Source organism: Castor canadensis, chromosome 1, assembly GCF_047511655.1.
Source record: "Castor canadensis chromosome 1, mCasCan1.hap1v2, whole genome shotgun sequence".
NCBI lineage: Eukaryota > Metazoa > Chordata > Mammalia > Rodentia > Castoridae > Castor > Castor canadensis.
Genome location: NC_133386.1, coordinates 655,776 through 677,425, shown reverse-complemented (window position 1 = coordinate 677,425; position 21,650 = coordinate 655,776). Strand labels below are relative to the sequence as shown.

The 21,650-nt window shown below is 46.0% G+C and overlaps 1 protein-coding gene across 1 annotated transcript in view; it reads right to left on the bottom strand.

Moving 5' to 3' along the window:
• Window positions 1-21,650, bottom strand: part of Wdr27 (WD repeat domain 27) — an 88,481-nt gene that overhangs the window by 65,620 nt on the left and 1,211 nt on the right. The window contains exons 2-4 of the mRNA XM_074070055.1: window positions 8,830-9,019; window positions 4,851-4,992; window positions 367-491 (exon numbers count right to left, since the gene is read on the bottom strand). Coding sequence (XP_073926156.1) covers window positions 367-491; window positions 4,851-4,992; window positions 8,830-9,012 — 450 coding nt within the window. The 5' untranslated portion in view covers window positions 9,013-9,019. The remainder of the gene's footprint in view (window positions 1-366; window positions 492-4,850; window positions 4,993-8,829; window positions 9,020-21,650) is intronic.

Here is a 21,650-nt window from a genome sequence, read left to right as displayed (position 1 = left end):
TTCTTGGTGGAAAGTGGATTTTGACATGGAGATGAATAAAGCACTGTGTGGTAAAGAATCTGAGGAGCATCTAAAGTACACAGCTCCAGAAACAAGCACCTCATTAAACATGTCTGCTAAAGACACCCCTGACCAAATTTCATGTCAAGTTCTTAAAATTTATATCAACAGCTTTATCTGAGTCCACAGGCTTTCCAATCGCTAGATAATGGTGTGTTTTCATTCCCTTTCCCCCAGAATCTTATAAAAATATTCCAAACTAAAAGTATCATTTTAAAAGGAATCAAGAAACAGAAAGCAGGCTGGACTTCAGCCCTGCATTCCACCACCTATGCACTCCACAGCTCCCATACATGGCCATCTTACCTCCACATCCAGCATGAAGACTTTGTGTCCAGCACATACTGCAACAGCACGATCGTCCAGGCCAAACCTCACACACAGCACCAATCCCAGAAGGGTGCCCACAATAGTCCCCCGAGGAGCCAGCCCTAGAGCAAGTTTCAGGTTAGTGTCAGTTCATCAGCTAGGCTCCCTGTGACATTAACACCAGGAGATAAGAGTGATATACCCAAAAGACTGTGACACAGGTTACTCCAGAGGCACCTGCACACCCATGTTTACTGCAGCACTATTCACAATAGCCAAGCTATGGAAACAGCCAAGATGCCCCACCACTGACGAATGGATCAAGAAAATGTGGTATCTATACACAATGGAATTTTATGCAGCCATGAAGAAGAACGAAATGTTATCATTCGCTGGTAAATGGATGGAATTGGAGAACATCATTCTGAGTGAGGTTAGCCTGGCCCAAAAGATCAAAAATCGTATGTTCTCCCTCATATGTGGACATTAGATCAAGGGTAAACACAACAAGGGGATTGGACTTTGAGCACATGATAAAGCGAGAGCACACAAGGGAGGGGTGAGGATAGGTAAGACACCTAAAAAACTAGCTAGCATTTGTTGCCCTTAACACAGAGAAACTAAAGCAGATACCTTAAAGCAACTGAGGCCAATAGGAGAAGGGGACCAGGAACTAGAGAAAAGGTTAGATCAAGAAGAATTAACCTAGAAGGTAACACACACGCACAGGAAATTAATGTGAGTCAACTCCTTGTATAGCTATCCTTATCTCAACCAGCAAAAACCCTTGGTCCTTCCTATTATTGCTTATACTCTCTCTACAACAAAATTAGAGATAAGGGCAAAATAGTTTCTGCCGTGTATCGAGCGGGTGGGGGTAGAGGGAGGGGGTGGGGTGGGTGATAAGGGAGGGGGTGGGGGAGGGGGGAGAAATGACCCAAGCATTGTGTGCACATATGAATAATAAAAGAAGAGTGATAGCACTGTCCCCTGCTCTAAAGCTGCTCTAGGGAGCAGCACTGTGCTAGACTTCACACTATTCTTTGACAATATCTGACCACAGCACACAGACTTTCTGAAGCACTGGGAACACAAGACCTGCCTGGAGCATCAAGCAGGACAGCTCTCTTCAGAGGGCCATGGGTGCCTGGGAGAGTTGCGCACACTAAGCATTGTATCCCACTGCTTCTCCTCCCAGTGTCTATTCCTCCAGGCTGGGCTGTGACACCTGCTCTGGCCGTGTTGAGTGGACAGAGGGGCAGTGTACCATCAGAGCCCCAGCGTCTGTGGCACCACCACAAGGGCATCCCCAAGGCAGGCCACAGGTGAAAATGACAAGCGGGCAGAGCAGAGCTGGCCCAGATGTCCTGCAATACCAGCCACCCTAAAATGTGCCTACAGACAGCATAGCTCCCAGCATTTGTCCTGGGCCTGGGAGGCCGAATCAGCCACCAATAAAGAAGACAGATAAACAAGTTGTGCACACTGCGAGGAGTGCTCATTGTAAGGAGACCAAGCAGGAAAGGGGTCTGGGCTCCAGGTTGTGGCCAGGAAGGACCCATGGCAAAGATGACATTGGGGCTAAGACCTAAGGACTGTGGCACAGAGGGCAGTGACTAAGAGGGAGCCCCAGGTGCCTGGGAGGGAGGGCTGCTCAAGCCCTGCTCCACCAGGCTGAGAGTAGACCATGGGTGTTGGTTCATGCTCCACATGAGGGAGGCACTTAGGGACTTTGAGTAGACATATGACATAGCAGAATGATTTTTAGAGGACTCTTTGGCTTCTGGGTTCAGGACAAATTGCCACATGGGGAGAGCAGAGCTGAGAAGACAGAAGTCAGTATAGGAATCCAGATGAGAGATTGTGGCTTGAGCCTGGATGCAGCATGGAAGTGAGATGGTGTGCAGGTTAAGTACATGGGACTTGCTAATAGATCAACTATGGGGAGTGAGGTGCAGACAACCCCAAGGCTCTGGCCTGAGCAGCTGGAGGGACTGAACCCTGGTGAGCACAGGTGGGAAGGAGGCAGGAGGAGAGTTTATAGGGGCAGGTGAACCAGCACCAAGAACTCATGATGCTCTTAAACATCAGCAGAAAGACTGAGAAGGGAGTTATCTAGAGGCTGAATCAGTGAGAGAGAAGGAAGCAAGCAATAGCACCCAAATGCTGATAAAAGTCAAGGGCCTCAGTAAACCACATGGTGGGAGGTTTGTGGTAGAAAAGAGGAAAAGCCCACACCCCAACAGGGAGGAGTTGGAGAATGAGGAACCAGCAAGGAGATGGGAGCAAGTGGCCAACAGGCTCAAAGGGTTGAGGACGGATCAGACATCACGACAGAGGTCCATTCCCTCAATCCAAGCACAAACCAAACAACATCAGATCCACAAGTGGTGTGAGCCCAGTTCTCCACCCCAATTCAACAGTGATCCAAACACAGCTCTGCTCCAGCTTCTATCCAGGCCACTAGGCCACATTGAGGGCTTATAACTTCCGAGTGCCACTGTCCTCACAGAGCCAGGGTGCAGGTGAGAATGAGGCATTCTCACCCCTGGGTAGCTCCAGCTACCACTTCAAATATGAACCATCAGCCATGTACGTGCCGAGCCCCATGAGCAAGGGTGCCATGCTCCAGAGCTGGGCTCTACCCACTGAGGCTCCACTCAACAGCCAAAAACACAGACAGCCGCCTAACTACTAGGACCTCTAGGAGAGCATGGGTCCGCTCTGTACACACCTGTGTGTGTGCACCTGTTTGTGCCTATGCACACACATGCATGTCCGTTCTGGTCATGGCAATACTGAAATGTGTGGTAATACACGGTGAGATGAAGGTTGGGTCACTGTACATTGTTTTGAGTGACCTTACAAGCTCCAATTCCACCACGCAGTCCACACCCAACTTGTCAATCTCAAGTCGTGTGCCATGCCCTACCCTCTCACCTGGCCAAGCTCTCCTCACGTGCCATGTTCTCTCCACAGGTGCACATATCAGCTCTCCAGCAGCCAGGCCCTGCACACCCAGAGCCTCTGTGCACACGTTGTCCCTCTGCTTCTAACACCAGTTCCCAGCCAACCCTCCCATCTCAGCTCCCACTCACTTCCTCACAGGTCACTCGACAAAAGAGACTTTCTGCCACCTTCTTGATGCCGCTACGTTTGCACTCTCACAGACTGTCACTGTTCACCTGCCTGTGTGCACACTGTGTCTGTCTCACACTCACTCTGAGTGGTGTTCTCAGCCCTGCTCCTTCACCACTGTGTCTCCAGCCCAAAATACAGCAGGGGCTCCCTTGTGTGCGAGGGAAGAACTCACCATCCTGCATATGTCTTCAGTTCTCCCTAAGAGTTAGTGTTACAAATAAGCAGTAAACAGAGTAGAACAAACAAGCCTACACATGGGCAGGTGCCCAGCAAAGGCCAGAGGCTCTGTGTCACAGTTAGGGAGTGAAAATGATCCAAATTCACAGTTGTTACAAACTAGGCTTAAGGGTGAGTCGATTGCTTTGAATGCTTTTTTTTTTTTTAATTCATATGTGCATACAAGGCTTGGGTCATTTCTCCCCCCTGCCCCCACCCCCTCCCTTACCACCCACTCCGCCCCCTCCCTCTCCCCGCCATCCCCTCAATACCCAGCAGAAACTATTTTGCCCTTATCTCTAATTTTGTTGTAGAGAGAGTATAAGCGATAATAGGAAGGAACAAGGGGTTTTGCTGGTTGAGATAAGGATAGCTATACAGGGCATTGACTCACATTGATTTCCTGTGCGTGGGTGTTACCTTCTAGGTTAATTCTTTTTGATCTCACCTTTTCTCTAGTTCCTGGTCCCCTTCTCCTATTGACCTCAGTTGCTTTTAAGGTATCTGCTTTAGTTTCTCTGCGTTGAGGGCAACAAATGCTAGCTAATTTTTTAGGTGTCTTACCTATCCTCACCCCTCCCTTGTGTGCTCTCACTTTTATCATGTGCTCAAAGTCCAATCCCCTTGTTGTGTTTGCCCTTGATCTAATGTCCACATATGAGGGAGAACATATGACTTTTGGTCTTTTGGGCCAGGCTAACCTCACTCAGAATGATGTTCTCCAATTCCATCCATTTACCAGCGAATGATAACATTTCGTTCTTCTTCATGGCTGCATAAAATTCCATTGTGTATAGATACCACATTTTCTTAATCCATTCGTCAGTAGTGGGGCATCTTGGCTGTTTCCATAACTTGGCTGTTGTGAATAGTGCCGCAATAAACATGGGTGTGCAGGTGCCTCTGGAGTAACCTGTGTCACAGTCTTTTGGGCATATCCCCAAGAGTGGTGTTGCTGGATCAAATGGTAGATCGATGTCTAGCTTTTTAAGTAGCCTCCAATTTTTTTTCCAGAGTGGTTGTACTAGTCTACATTCCCACCAACAGTGTAAGAGGGTTCCTTTTTCCCCACATCCTCGCCAACACCTGTTGTTCATGAAATGTTGTTTTGCATTTTCGTTTACCTTGAAGCATCTTCTCTCTGCATTTGTCCAGATTCCACGTTATAACACAGTCCTGTGATGCAGAGCAGATTAGAAGTGGATTCACCTTATTTCCAAAAGCCACAGCAGTAATTGGCCAATGATGTCCTTGTAAGACTAGAGGCTGAAAAAAAATTGAGATTAAAAAAAAAGTCACAGGTTACACATAATCTCCAAAAGGCAAAGCAAAAAACCATAACCTCAAACCTATAAAAATCAAATAGACTGAGAATTTCAATCAAATAAAAATCAAATGGACAAATGAGAATTTCAAACATACTTATTGCACGTGCTCATTTTGGGTCCACTCTTTACACTTCTGGCTTCTGCAATTAAACTATGCTGTCAAGATAACCAGATCACTGTTCCTCAATATCACACCATGACACTGGTTATTGTCTTCCCCTCTTCACTGCTTATTAATGAAACAGGCATATACTGAGTCCTCACTTCATGCAGAAGAGGTGCCAGCCTGGCTGACAGCTGAGAAGGAAGGCACTCCAGAGGAGAGGAGGAAATACGAAGGGAAGGTGGGCTGAGACCAGAATAGGTTTTGTGTCCTTTGATCCATGGTAACTTGACGTGTGTGGAACTTGACATTAAGCAGACAATAGGCAGTTCTATATGAGGGATATCACTCAAAAGAGAGACAAGGAGAGCTTCATCTCTGGTAATGGCAGGCTAGTTTACCCTCACTGACCCTCCCAATTAGAAAGAAAATAAAATTGAAAAAAGGTGTAAGAATGAATGAATAAACAAATCTTTTTTGAAGACATCAGAAAGATGAAGAATTATGATACCAAGATCACAGAGAAGAAAACTGAAGGGCTCAACCCCGGCTCTGGGGGCATTTATCCCATGTGACATCTTCCATAAAGGCAACTTTCTGACAGCCCAGAAAATGCCGCGAAGAAGCCAAGACATTTATGGGGCAAGGAGCACAGAAACACATCATCTTCAAGAGCACAAGCAGAAATATCTATGAAGAGAAGGACAGAACATTCTGTCACCTGACATGGTCCTTCTGAAATAGAGTTGAATGCCTTAATGTAAGGAACATTTAATGTGCCTGCAAAACCATATGTATAGATTTTAATAAGATTCTGCTAGGAATACCAGCTACTAAAATGAGGACAGGGCATGCTGTCTGCCCCCACGTTTAGAACAAGAACCTGAAAAGGACCAAATCCAAGAAGCAGAGGGGAACTAGAAAATAACCCTCATGAGAACTGGACCTCACTGTGGGTTATCTTGATCCCTGACCATATATTAGTGTGACCCAGGATTGCTGCCATGCTCTTAGCATGGCCAGCTATCTGAAGCAAATCTAAATTCTATCTGTATTAGCTCATACATTATATCCAGCAAAAACAGCCAGGTATTCAAGGAGACAAGGCCATTTGATCAAAAACAAAGAATAAAAAACAATATAAAATGCCACAGTGGTCCAGTCTGGGTCAGCCCACGACTGAAGTTATTTTTTAAAAACCTAATTTCTAGAGAGACGCAAAGTAAAATGGATGAGAAACACACTTGGTGGATCAACAGCATATTAGATATTGCAGAAGAAAAGATGAGTGAATTCAAAGACACGGTGATAGAAATTATGCTAAGAGAAATGCGTAGACCGAAAAAAACACATGAACAATGAAAAAAAGTATCAGTGACCTGGGGAACCATCAAGTTCCCTTAATGTACATGAAAGTGGAGTCCACAGTGGCTGAGGGAGGTGGCTGAATTTTTTCCAATTTTTAAAGGCTATAAACTCATAGATACTCATGAATAAGAAATAAGAAGAAAACTACACAAAGACATATCACCTCATTGCTGAAAACCAGTGATAAACAGAAAATCTTAAAAGCAGCCAGAGAAGATAACACATTGAACTCTCAAAGACAATAACAAAGTTCTCATTGTAAAGACAGTGGAACAACACATTTTATTAAACTACTAAAGGAAAAACTGGCAATCAGGGACTCTCCACCCAGTAATATTTTTCAAAAATAAAGCAAAATAAAAACATGTTCAGACATACAGAAGCTTACATAACTCATCACAATTATCTGTGCACCATATACACTAAATAATATACTTCAGGCAGATGGGGAAATGCATCTACACAAAAAAGGGGGAGCATCAAAAGCATAACCACCTGAGTAAATAAGCATGTGAGTTTATTTACTGTTTTTCTTTGCTGTGGCACTGGGGATTGAACACAGGGTCTCATGCTTGCTAAGCCAGCACTCTGCCACTTGAGCCATGTCCCTAGTCCTTTTTGCTTTTTTAGTTTATTTTTTATATAAGGTCTCATGCTAACTTTACCCAGGCTTGCCTACAGCCTCTATCCTCCCTAACAACTGGAATTACAGTGTTTACAACCACACCCAGCCCGATTAAATGTCTTGCACAGTGAGGCTTATCACAGATGCCAAGTCAAATGCAGGGCAGCAGTGACATAAAGGCTGTGAGGGAAGACAAAAGACGTAGCACTAATGAGAACAGAAAGTAGCCATGGTAGATCTCAAAGCAAAGAAGTTGCTTCTGAATAAACAGAGCCAATTCATCAAGAGAACATAAAATACTAAACATCTATGTGCTTATGACAGAGCTCCAAAGTACATGGAACAAAATCTGACAAAAAAAAGAGAAGCGGACAAGTTCACAATTTAAATATACCTCTTTTGATAATTAATAGAATAAGTGGACATAGAATCAACAAGATACAGAAGGCTTGAGGAACACTGTTGGCCAAGTTGACCGGCTGACATTTATAAAGCAAGACACAAACACAAGAATTCATTCATAGAGCTTTATTTGTAATAGCCCACATCTAAAAAGAACCTAAATACCCACCATCAGGAGAAGGAATAACAAAGTATAGCATCCGTGCAATGGGGTACTATTGGTACGAACAAGGAACTACTGATGTGTGCAACAATGTAGAGGAGTCTTGCAACAGTCACTCTCAGGGAAAGAAGCCAGAGGGACAATAAATGCAGTGTGATTCCATTTGCAACTGCAAACTCAAGTGACAGCAGGCTTTTATCTGGAACATAGGAAAAACTTCAAACTGACGGGAAAAATACAGGTAATCCAGCAGAAAATTTAGCAAGAGACCCCAGAACCACAAAAGGGGGAAGGGGACAAGAGGTTTGAGAACACATCCACCATAAAGGTTAGTATCTACGTGGCCAGCACTGTGCAGAACAGAGCTGACTCACCTGGGGACCACCACACCACTAGGCCTGATGGTGAAGGACTGGGTGAGGCTATGATCAGATGCAGCGCTCACACACTGTGCAGAGGCGGGGACTGTCCCAGCCACTTTGGAACACTGATGGGCATTTTCCACTGAGGGCATGAATCCCCAGTAGCTCAGCAATTGCACACATGTGCACCAGAAGATATGCAAAAGGGTATTTGTTTAGCCAAACAGTAGAAATAAAGCAAATATCTGCCACCATAATGCAGCAGTGAAAATGAACAACTGTGGCCTCTCCTGAGCGCTGTGGTGAGTGAAGGAAACTGGCATAGAGGAACACACAGCCCACAGTGCCATCCATGTAAAGGTCACACATAAGCAAAGTGAGCCTCTGGTGTCAGAGATGAGAATGGCATTGCCTTTGGATGGGAGGAAAGGAGAGGAGGCACAGCCAGGGCCACACCTGCCCTGGTGTATGCACTTCTCCTAAGTACTGTACACCTCACTGAAAGTAAGAAAGACCAAGCTGGAGGTGTGGGTAGGAGGCTTGACTGTGTTAAGTGAATCTTTTCCTCTTCTAACAAAGTAATCCCAGGCAATTAGTAATATAAAAACAAGAAGTTAATGTAACTGTTTTTGTTTTACCAGCATTTTTCTGCCATGGTTAGAAGCTGAATCTACAGGGGTAACATGGTCCAGACAACATCAGAGACATGGAGAGACAAGGCATTCATGACCCTGGCCTTGACAAGAACCCACCAGGTGTGGAGCCCCAGTGTTCCACACGCAGAGTTGATTTCCATCTAAAGGGAAGGCACAGTATGGCATGCTGCAAGCCAGCTGAACATGGGACACGGACTCCTGGGATTCGGCCAGGTATCTTTCCATGACTACGACACTCTCGCAGCCGACAGTGGAAGGAATCTGTTGGGTTTTGTCCATCTTCAGCCTGGAAACACAAAGTACACACACAGGAATGATGTTTGATAGAAAGGCTTATTTATTCATATTGTGAACATGACTACACACACCACATCACACCTACTTACTTCCCCACCCCTAAGGAAAAGGAAAAGACTCCACTGAACCCGCCAGAGACCCCAACATTCAGGGTTTGCCCCGCCCCCATGCCACATGCCTCATGAGACCTGCTGAGTTGGCTTCTGGGACTGTGAAGTGAGACCAGCTGCCTCACAGAGGCAGGGATTGAAGAGGGTTCCCTAAGCACATGGAGTGGAGTGGTCAAAACACTGGTTACTGAAATTGCTGATGTTACCAAAGTTATCTTCCAAGTGGCCATGGCAAATTAGCTGAGAAACTGTAATAGAAATCCCAGTCCTGAGAGCTTACCTGGGACATGCTCAAGTGCTTCACAGCACTTGGTTGAAGTTAGGTTTCACAGGCTACGTAATCAGTGATTTATCATCTACATCTCACAGAGCAGACATTAATAAAACACTGCAAAATAAACAGTATTTCAGAATTTTTTCCCAGTTCGCATTTAAGAGTTCTGTGGATGTGATCACCTCAGACATGTGGTGACCAGCCTTTGATTCTTCTCGGCCCCACAGCCCACTGCCAAAAAAGATGCACTTGAAGAACAGCTAATGCACTTGCTTACAGTGGGGGATGAGGACCCAGCCTTCCTATAGCCATATGGTACAAAGACCCTGGTTCCCTGGTCACCATGCTGTTCGTGTGAGTGCAAAGACCCTAGCCCACTGGTCACATTCTGACCATATGAGTACAAAGGCTCTACACTTGTTTGCCATGCTGTCCATGTGGGTACAAAGGATGTAGCCACCTAGTCATCATGGCAGCCATGTAGGCATAAAGACCCCACCTGCCTGGTCACCATAATAATCATGTGAGTACAAAGGCTCTACCCCTTGGTCACGATGCTGGCCATGTGGATTCCAAGTCAACCATTAACTGAACTGGGAGAGACCTGGATCAGCTTCAGAAGGAGAGTAGTGGTTAAAACCAATGATCAGGAGTGGACATCTGACCAGCAAAGATGGGGTGGGGTATAGAAGAGGGGATGAAATACTGAGAGGGGGAGAACTTGCCTAGGCAGCAGGTTCTGACACCTGACCACAGAGAGGGGTTATTCTTAAGCTCAGTTGACCTTGGAGAGTTTCCAGAGGCTATTGAACAAAGTCAGAAAAACACAGCTGCCATTTGGGAAAATCACTTGTACTCCAGCAGCTCCACATTCTTAGTGGAGAAGCATTCTTCTGGGTGTGTCTGTGAGGGGTTTCCAGAGAGGATGAACTAAAGGGAAGATCCACCCTGAATGTGGACAGCACCATCTCATAGGCTGGGGGTCCGGATACAATAAGAGAGCCCTCAAGTGCAGGCATCCCCTCTGCTTCCAGGTTGCCACGAGGTGAGATGCTCTGCTCCACTATGACCTTCCTGCCATGATGGACAGAACCTCTGACACTGTGAGCCAGAATGAACCTTCCCTGCCTTCAGTGGTTTTTGCTCAGGTATTTGGTCCCAGCAGTGGAAAACTGACTAACACATTGCCTCTGCCACAGCCCACCCATCCTCCACCACAGACTCTCTCCTGAGGCATGCACCTAGCAGTGTCTCCTCTCCTCCCCATCCCCACACCTCAGCCACTTGTCTACCTCTTCACTGTCCCAAAGTTCACTGCTCAGCCCCTTGGGAGTCCTCATTCCAGGGCAACACACAATGACCCAGCACCTTGCTGTACCGTGGCTGGAAGCTCTGATCATCAACCTGTGTGCAGCCGGAGCTCACAGTTACCAAGGTTATGACAGCTTCAGATTATGTATGGAAGAGTGATTCAGAAGACGTCAATAAGCACTTCCAATAGGAGCTCTGATTGCAAAACTGTTGTCAGTAAGGCCCAGTTACCAGAAACTGGGAAATGAAACTAAGAAAGCTCTAAGAACACAATTCGAGGTGTCATCTGCAAGATCTCTCACATAATGAATGCTCTGTTGCCATAAATAAAAGGCAATCTTTAACAACTTGAAAATTGTCAACATTTGGAGAAAAACTAAAGTCATGTTAAATATTTTAGAGTACATTTGCATCCAACTCACAATCTTTTTTTCATTTATTTTTTATATTTTTATTATTCATATGTGCACACAATGCTTGGGCCATATCTCCCCCCGCCCCCACCCCCTCCCTTATCACCCACCCCGCCCCTTCTCTCTTCCCCCCATCCCCTCGATACCCAGCAGAAACTATTTTGCCCTTATCTCTAATTTTGTTGAAGAGAGAGTATAAGCAATAATAGGAAGGGACAAGGGTTTTTGCTGGTTGAGATAAGGATAGCTATATAGGGAGTTGACTCACATTAATTTCCTGTGCATGTGTGATACCTTCTAGGTTAATTCTTCTTGATTTAACCTTTTCTCTAGTTCCTGGTCCCCTTTTCCTATTGGCCTCAGTTGCTTTTAAGGTATCTGCTTTAGTTTCTCTGCGTTAAGGGCAACAAATGCTAACTAATTTTTTAGGTGTCTTACCTATCCTCACCCCTCCCTTCTGTGCTCTCGCTTTTATCTTGTGATCAAAGTCCAATCCCCTTGTTGTGTTTCCCTTGATCTAATGTCCACATATGAGGGAGAACATACGATTTTTGGTCTTTTGGGCCCGGCTAACCTCACTCAGAATGATGTTCTCCAATTCCATCCATTTACCAGCGAATGATAACATTTCGTTCTTCTTCATGGCTGCATAAAATTCCGTTGTGTATAGATACCACATTTTCTTGATCCATTTGTCAGTAGTGGGGCATCTTGGCTGTTTCCATAACTTGGCTATTGTGAATAGTGCTGCAATAAACATGGGTGTGCAGGTGCCTCTGGAGTAGCCTGTGTCACAGTCTTTTGGGTATATCCCCAAGAGTGGTATGGCTGGATCAAATGGTAGATCAATGTTTAGCTTTTTAAGTAGCGTCCAAATATTTTTCCAGAGTGGTTGTACTAGTCTACATTCCCACCAACAGTGTAAGAGGGTTCCTTTTTCCCCGCATCCTCGCCAACACCTGTTGTTGGTGGTGTTGCTAATGATGGCTATTCTAAAAGGGGTGAGGTGGAGTCTTAGTGTGGTTTTAATTTGCATTTCCTTTATTGCTAGAGATGGTGAGCATTTTTTCATGTGTTTTTTGGCCAATTAAATTTCTTCTTTTGAGAAAGTTCTGTTTAGTTCACTTGCCCATTTCTTTATTGGCTCATTAGTTTGGGGGGAATTTAGTTTTTTAAGTTCCCTATATATTTTGGCTATCAGTCCTTTGTCTGATGTGTAGCTGGCAAATATTTTCTCCCACTCTGTGGGTGTTCTCTTCAGTTTAGAGACCATTTCTTTTGTTGAGCAGAAGCTTTTTAGTTTTATGAAGTCCCATTTATCTATGCTATCTCTTAGTTGCTGTGCTGCTGGGGTTCCATTGAGAAAGTTCTTACCTATACTTACTAATTCCAGAGTATTTCCTACTCTTTCCTGTATTAACTTTAGAGTTTGCCAACTCACAGTCTTTCTGGCCATTTTACAATTGCCAAGATAAGGTGAGTGTCATATAATAAATCAAAAATGATCTCCAACAGCAAGGTAACGGATGAAGAGAGCTGTACTCACAGCCAGGGCACTGAAGTGATGGTGGTGAGGGAACTGAACGCACACAGAACCACAGAACCACAAACAGCCTCACCAGCATCTCCTGGCTGAGGAAAGTGAGAGGTACAAGCTACCATGTTCACAAGCAGGCAGAACTCGCCCGGGCATCAGAGCCAGGAGCTGACACCTGATCCAGGCACTCGTGGAGTGTGCTCCTGAACCTGAGGGCTGACCCAGCTGTTCTAGCTTCTAAATTCCACCCCCATGAGTCAAGTCCAGGTCCCAGTGGGTGGAAACAACTTGCTACATGTCTATGGCCTTGCAAGTCATGTGGCCCCCACTGCAGCTGGGGCACAGTCTCACCATCACAGGCCCCATGCAGCACTGATGGCTGTGCACAAGAGACCAGTGCTCTCCCTGAGTCTCCATCCCTCCTCAGCCACCTCTTGTTACTCTATTGCTGGTCTTGGGTTCCCTTGGGGCTCCATTCTGGGTTCAAAATAAAGGTGTGCATGGAGTCCATCCCCAGAGGACCTGCCCTGCTCACATACTGCCAACAGTTGCTTCTCCCTATCAGGTAAGAGACTGACATCCTGTCCCTCTACCTATCCCACCCACTCCATGTACCTGTGTCCAGCCAGGTTTACCCTCCTAACTCCCTTGCCATTTCTCCCAGTTTGTTGTGTGAGGTTTACTCCACCTTCCACAACTCGCAGGATTCCTTGTTCCCACAGACACACAGCATATGTGAACCACTTTGATGCTTGGCCCGGGGAGTCCTCGCTCCCTCTTCAGCACTCAGAGAGCCAGCCACAACCCCAATGGCCCTGTTATCTCAGTCAGCCTGATTCAGCCCCATATCATTCCCCACTGTTCCTTCCTAGCTTTTAGCACAACTAGTAACCATGTGTTACAGTGTACATGCATGTGGGCTACACATGCACACAATAATATGTGTGCACATACAATACTGCACAGGATGAATAGCCGACTTGCATCTGCCACCTGCTCACAACAGGGATCTGACTTCATGGAGAATAACCCTCCGTCGAGCGGGACACAGGACATCCAGTGAGACCAAACAATAACACCAAATCTGCTCTGACTCTTGAGTCATAAGACTCCAATTTGGAAAATAATCACAAACTCAGAAAAAATTCAAAGCAAGTAATATCAAGGTCATGCTTGTGTGGCTCAAGTTCTTAACACAGCATGCCAGACAGCTCTGAAGCATGCTTCTTGAATCACCTTCCAGCAACACTTCCCAGGAATAAGCTACTACCAGATATGCACCTCACCATAGCTCCCAGAGAGGCCATGTATGGAAGGCTCTTATAACTATCTACAGTGACAGCAGTCTCTGAGGCCCCTGGAAGCATGTGGGTTTGCCACCAGCTCACACTTGGACAGTGAGAGGTCACTCTGGAGAAAGTTAAAAAGGATGCTGAGACCAAAATGCACCCTTGTTTGACCAAAGTAAGATTATACTGGGAGTCATTTCTTCTGAACAATCCAAGGCTGTTGAGATCAGTGATTCAAAACTCCTCACCTTCATCTGTGCTGGGGAAGGAGGAAGGAGAAAGACGAAGTACTATGGCCTCCAGGAGAACCTCAGGTCAAGATGCAAAGATCCAACTTAGGTCCCTGTACTCTAACTGTTCTAAAATTAGAAGGAAGCTTCTCTCTGCCCCTCCTCTCCACGATTTCAAGAGACCCTGTCACTTTATGCTCCAACTCCTGCATCGGGTCAACCATGGCGAGAGGAATGAAAACCTGCCAGAGGTGGGAGGAAAAGCCCCAGACTTCAAGTTCTGCAATCACAGCTCCCCTACCCTTCTGGAAGAACTGTTAGGCAGCTATGTGCTCCCCCTTATGGCCATTGTGCATGTGGTGTGCATGGGGGGACTGGCACAAGGTGGATGTGGACACGTTGTATGTACACGCATGTGGGATGCACACATGTGAGTAGTTGCAAGTGAGTGGGTACATGTGTGTGGTTGTATATGTGGCATGGTCAGGGAGTGCCTATATGGGCATGTGTGTGCCTCGTCCAAAACAGGCAGAAGCTTTTCCATTTAAATTTTTATCTATGAAAATAAACCTTGCAGTCTGCATCATTTGTACATACACCCATCTACCCATTCTTCCTCAACACTGCTCCAGAAAGGAGGTAGGAGTCATAGAAAATAACAAAGTGGAACAAAATGATAATTTAAAGTAGCAACTAGAAGTATCTTTCATCAGGGAATGGAAATGCTAATTTGATAATTACACACTGAACACGTGCATCAAAGTATCACACTGTATCACATAACTATGAACAATTAATCATTTTAAAACTGTATGAAAAGATGATCCTGTTTGTATATAAGTTCTAATTCTACATAAATTTAATATAGATCTTGTTTTTATATAAATACAATGCTGAAGAGGCACTTTTTAAAAATAACTTCTTGTCAGTAGGTCTCAAAGAACATCCATGGGTTGGAATGACCAAATGAATGGTCTCTCCTGTTCTTCAGCCTTTCACAGAATCTGCCATGGCCCCCTGAATGCATAGCCCCTCCTTATGTCCAAGAAAGTCCTTCAAATTTTAATAACACTAGGAAAAATGTCTCCAAGCACAAGCCCCTACTGAAAACTAAAAGAGTGAGTTTTTATAAATGGGATTTAACAAAAATACACACATACGTAGAGAGACAGAGCAACCAAAATGGTTGCTATGTGTTTTGTGTATCAAGAGTGTGTCAAGGACCCCAGTTTTGGTATTTGCAGAGGGTCACACTCTAGCTCCCACAGAGCCACTTCCAACATGAAGACAACACAATTGCAGATGACTCTGATTTAACACTCACACTTACTTATTAATTTTAAACTATAACATGTGCCATTATCCTGCAGCTTAGGGGAGCATCGTAACAGGAGTCTGGAGTCTGTTAATATTGCTGCACATTGAAAGCAACATGGAGACAAGGTAGTCATGCTGATACATCTTAGTAGCCACCCTCAAATAGTGCACAAGTCCTAACAATATAAAAAGATAAGTACACCTTGCTTCACACAGCATAGGTCCAGGTTTGTGGGTCCTGCATTTACAAAATTTTGTGAGGTCCATCTAAAAAGTTATAAATTCATAAATGCAGAATGGGTGCACACTTGGGCAGGGCTTCCCGTTAACTACACAGATGCCATCAGATGATCAGGGTGGGATCGACAGTCAGGTCTGCCAAGGGTACTGGGGGCTTGGTGGAGGACAGGCAGAGAGGGCAGGAATGTGGGGAAACTGATCCAAGAAGAGGATAGAGGAAGCAATATGTTAAAAGATGCTTTAATTTTTTTTTTATTTTAAAGAGTCTCAAAACTGCTTTGGTAAGTTTATTCAAATTGTCAGAAACAAGACACCTCAGTTTTACAAATCAAGCCACGGTCAGTTTATTTAAGGGGGAACAAATGCCCATGAAACTGTAACACATGACATGCCTGGCTCACAGCAGTCTCCTAGCATACCTTCAAGGGACCAGCCTACCAGCTGCTTCATTTCCCCTCCCCCAGCTAAAACCTTGGGCAAATATCTTTGGTTGATTGATCTCTTTGTGTTTTAAAGTATGGCCTAAATCAGAATTTAAATTCTGCACTCCATGGAAAGTCTCTCCCCTCTTCCTCTCCCTGCGTCCCTTCCTGGTGCTGGCCCTGATCTTTGCTGGGCCCTCCAGGGGAGAGAGGTTCTGTCTGCCTGGGTTTGGAGCTGGAGTTCTCCATGGACAGATGCTTACTCTTCCAGGGAATACTGGTGTGGGTGGCTGCAGACCGCAGCAGGACCTCCAACAATACACCCTCCCACAGAGGCCTGCACATCCCACAGGAGCCCAACTGCCTCCTCGCACTTGGGCCCCGGCTCCCCCTTGGCCATGGCTCTAGAACACTGCAGAACAGCAGCTTCTCTGGAGTGAGGTTTATGGACATGAGGAAGTCCAGCAGCTTCCCATGGCTGCCCCAAGGGAGTCCAGTGCTGCTCCATCAGCCTGGCCACACTCTGAGCTCATTAAAACCCTTGCTGGGCTTTGGTGGAGGGGGCAAGACTGGGGAAAACCAGGGAGCACTGCCTGTGTTCAGTGTTCAGAGTAGCAGTTCTGGAACATTCTCTCCTCTGGGTTGCAGCTCTGTGGTCCTTGCCAGGTTCAGGTGGGGCTTGTGGAGGCTGAAGTACATCACTCTTGAGGCCTCTCCATTTTTAGCAATCCTAGATGCTTCTAATATAAATATTTTAAGACTAAGTTAAAGAAGCAATTCATCTGCACTGATTTCCCCTGCAGGCAGGGGAAATAATTCAGGAAGAAAAGCTGTGCACACCTTTGCCAGTGCAGACTAGGAACTACCCTGCCACATGCTCTCTGCAGCAAGTACACTCAACTGTGTGCATCTGCTCACTGCCTTGATTAGGTGACAAGCGTCTATATCCTCACTGGTTTAATGAGGTGACAAGTGTGTGTAACCTCAATGGGACCTTAGGCTTCAGAAGAGCAGGACCTTGCTTCTACAATTCAGCCTCTTCTGTTCAGTGCTCAGAACAGACAACAAAAACTTGCTACTTGCTACGTGGACAAGTGTTATGAAGAAAATAAGGCCATAGGATCGGGGATTAGATGTGAATGGGGTCTGCTTCAGCTAGGTGATCTTGCTAAGGTCACAGTGAGATTCAAAGCAGAGTTGCAGGAGAGGCTGGTGTGTGGGTGAGAAGAGGAAGTCAAGGCAATGGGGGGTTGGCATGGGGTGTGACAGCACAACAGCCAGTGCAGAACCCTGAGAGACTGCCGGTTCTGCACTGCTGGTTCTGACACTGGAAGGAGCCCTCCACGGACATCCAGGCACCCTGTGGATTTCCTTCTGCCACTCAAGTAGTTGAGGCAATCAGCACCAGGCCTAGGATTAGGACTACACAATGGCGATGGCAAAAATCCAGGACTGATGGAAGCAGCTATCAGACAAGTTAGAGCAATCAAGGGTGGACTCCTAGGTTTTTCACCTAAGCAACTAAAGGTACCACTTAGGAGACAGGAAGAACAGGTTTGGCATAGGAGAAATAATAAACTCTGTTTTCAATGTGTTAGAAGTCAGATGTAAAGCTTCAACTGTGGCTTTCTCTAGGCTTTGAACCAAACTTTCTTCCAACTAAGTTGAAAGAAACAAAAATCTCTTCAAATCCATGAAGGGTGCATTTCAGAGGGTAACAATCAGAAAGTGACTGATCTCTCTCACTTCTCAACTATGGTAGAGAACTCATGCTGCCATCTCACACTGATTACATAACACAGCATCCATAAGCTAAGCAGGGTGGTAACAGTCTAAATATACAGGAGTACTATAATAAACTGAATAACTCCCCCAACATCCTAATCCTCAGATCCTGTGAGACACTGCATTACAGGGCAGAGAGGTCCCTGAGAAGACAAGCCACCCTAGATTATCTGGGTGAACTCCCTATAAAAACCAGGGTCCTAAAGTGTCCAAGAGGAAGAGAGAAGACTCAGAGGAATATGACTTAAGAAAGGTTCAGCCCACCACCATGGCTCTGAAGACAGCAGAAGGGGCCACAAGCCATGGAATGCAGGCGCTTTTGCAAGCTGAAAAGGCAAGAAAACAGCCTCTCCATCAGTGCCTCCAAAAGCGACCAGCTTGATGTCGACTTAACTTTAGCCCAGTGATACACACCCATTTTTGGACTTCTCATCTCCAGAATTGTAATAGAATAGACTTGTGTTGTTTTAAGCCACTAAATCTGTGGTAATTGCTATTAACAAACAAATACAAGTACCTACAAAATGAAAACTTGTAGGAATGAAATGAAAGTGCCATGCACATATCCACACAGTGGTCTGTGTCTTGTCAGGACTAAACCCGAAGTAAGACCAGAACATGCAATCAACAGGGAGAGAAGTGCAGAAGCCAGAGCAGCCAGGGTAGAGATACCCAAGGAGATGTTGGAAAGATCCTCTGAAGAAGACATTAAGGTAGGCATCTCTGGAGTGAGAGACCAAACATATACATGCACACAAAGGTTCACACATGCATGCATAGGTAGGTGCACACATATAAAGAGGTATCGGATGCAAATGGAACTGGTAGGGAAAGAAGTCTGGTGATCATCCAGAGATTTGCTCCATGGACTTGAGCTGCATCTTTACACATCTCAAAAACAAAAGCAGAAGCTCCCTACACCCATGCGACTGTCACTGGACTCTTTCCAAACAAGGAGTAAACAAGAGTGTGCCTTAGTCTCCTGACATCTGTGTAACAGATGAAGAAGTGTTGACAGCTGGGCATGGTGGCATGCACCTGTCATCCCAGCTACATGAGAGGATGAGATCTGGAGGATACTGGCTCCAGGCCAGCCTATGAAGAACGTTTATGAGACTCCATCTCAACAGAAAAAGCTGCATGTGGTGGCACATGCCTGACATCCCAGCTACTGAGGGAAGCATAAATAAGAGGATCGTGGTTCAGGCCAGCCCAAGCAAAACGTGAGACCCTGTATCTCAAAAGTAACCAGGGCAAAAGGATTGGCAAAGTGGCTGAAATGGTACAACTCCTACCTTGCAAGTGTGAAGCTCTGATGTCAAACCAAGTACCACCAAAGGGAAGAGAAGGAAGAGGAGGAGGAAAAAAACAGTGTTTCCCAGGAACCCACCAGAGGGAAGAGCTCACAGGAAAATCCTTGAGAATCAAGGGAAGCAAAGGTGAACCTAACCAGACACAGGCATCATCTTCAGAAGGAAGTACCAGCCTGAGTTCAGAAGTCAAGGGACTGGGGTCAGGGTCAGCCTGGCCCAACACAATTTGGCTGCATGCAACCTGCCTCTCACTCTACCTCACTGCTTTGATCTTGGGCATTCTTGCCGGCCTCTCCTTCTGGCAGCAACAAGGGATGGTCAGGGGTGTGGCCAGAAGGACTTGAGAGTCACACACACACACACCTCTAGCACCTTAGCTCCAGGTTAGCTAACTAATCCCTGGCCTGTCCACCCTCTGATTCTCATAGCAAGGTTATCTCTACACCTGTCAAAATTTCTGGGCAGCTTCTCCCCAAGAGCTTTCAGTTTTTCTCCCTGGAGCCACTGGGAATATAGCAATAGCACATTTCCCTGCTCTCTGGAAGCCACTACATTCCAGCCAGTGGAATTCCAGAAGAATCATCCTTCTTATGCACAGTCTTGGTCTTCTATGGCCCAGGCACAGCTGTCTATTCTTTCCTGCTAGGCTGACTGCTGTGTAACAAGAAGCAGACTTTTGCTGTGTTAAGACCCTGATATTTTGAGGTTACTTCCTATAGTCTGGCTGACACCTTGAAGGAGGGGGATTTGGTGGCATTGACTGAGTAGGGGGCACAGAAACCCCCTGAGGGAGGCCCAAGGTCCACAGTATTCAGTGGCAAACTACTGGTCCATCTCTGTCCTAGAATAGCCTAGAAGTCTGACCATATGCTGACTGATCATGTGGCCCTACTAGAAATGACCAGAAAGAGTATTAGTAGCCCAAACATAAACCTGAGACAACCTGATATGCCACAGGAGGGAGTGGAGACAAAGTTTCCAGAAGGTGGGAGCTTCAAAGCTGGGCAAGTGCCTCAAGGTGCCCAAGTGAGGGACTAAGGTCTGTCAGAACTTGGCCTTTCAGTCAAAATCAGATTATGGATGGTTACTGGTAGTCCATGTAGCCTCAGAATACAGACCACCAAAAGAGCACGTACACAGAAAGAAAAGAAACAGTCAGCCAAAGAGCCTAGGAAGGATGGTGGAGGAGGAGCCAAGGAGACACACACCAGGCAGAGCCCACTGCACTCTCAAGGGAACCATGAAGCCAAAGAAACGTGGAGCAGAGAATACCATGTGATGTTAGATACACAAGGACCCCCACACTCCAGAAGAAGGGCAGCACTCTAAGACAGCATCCTCAGCAGCCACTGCAGATGAGGCTGTGGTATAACCAAGGGCTTCAGGAAAAAATGGACAGATAGCAGAACCAGGGTCCAATCAGGAAACTGCTTCCAGTCCCCTCATAATATCAGGAGTGCTGTGGACCAGCCTCTGTGGCCACCCGTGTTGAGAGTGACCCTGATCACACTTCACCTCTGCACCCTGGCAGGGGAGCCAATTATTTGTCTTGTTAGCTCATAGGCCACTGGACCATGAGGAATCACAGCCAGGCTCTGTGGAGAGGACGGAGTTTTGAGGGGAGATGTACCCTGCCATGCTTGGCACCTGATCTCTGTCCCCTTGGGAGAGATGAGTGTGTTTTCCAAGTAGCATCAAAAGCAAAACAAATGTTAGGACACCAAAAGGGAGACACTCATTTTTCACCAAACCACCCCATTTCCTTCTGGACAGAAATAAGCTATGTTACCCAGCCTCCCTTGCTGTCATCAGCAACCACAGGCTGCATCTGGCCAGGGCAGCGGGGACAGGCAACACGCAGACACAAGTAACATACGTCACTTAAAGCCTGGCCCATACAAGCTTTCCAAGCATGACTGCGTGTTCTCCGAGGAGTGACCGCACTACAGATGGAAGAGGTCTGAGTGAAAGCTACATAAGAGAAAGGTCAGACTAGAAACAGCCAGGGAGGACCTTGTGAGCAAGAGATACATTAGCATTCAGCTGGGGATGTGTGACACAGCACTTAAGCTACCCTCAGCATATGAACTGCTTCATTTTCAAACTACAAAGGCAATGCAGAATAAAGCATTTACACACTACAGATCAATAATGTTGGGATTTTCATCCCTGCCTCCTGTCCCTGCTGGGCTGCCTCAGAGACAACCCCAGCAACAGGACATCCCACAGACATCCTACACATGCGCAAGCAGAGAAACAAGTCTGGAGGAGAGACTTAAGTTTATTTTTCTAGTGAGATTACAGTCTATCTAAGACTAGGTAAGCATGTCAAGAAATGCAGTAATGAGTGACAGATAGAGGGGGTTTTAAAGTTAAGTC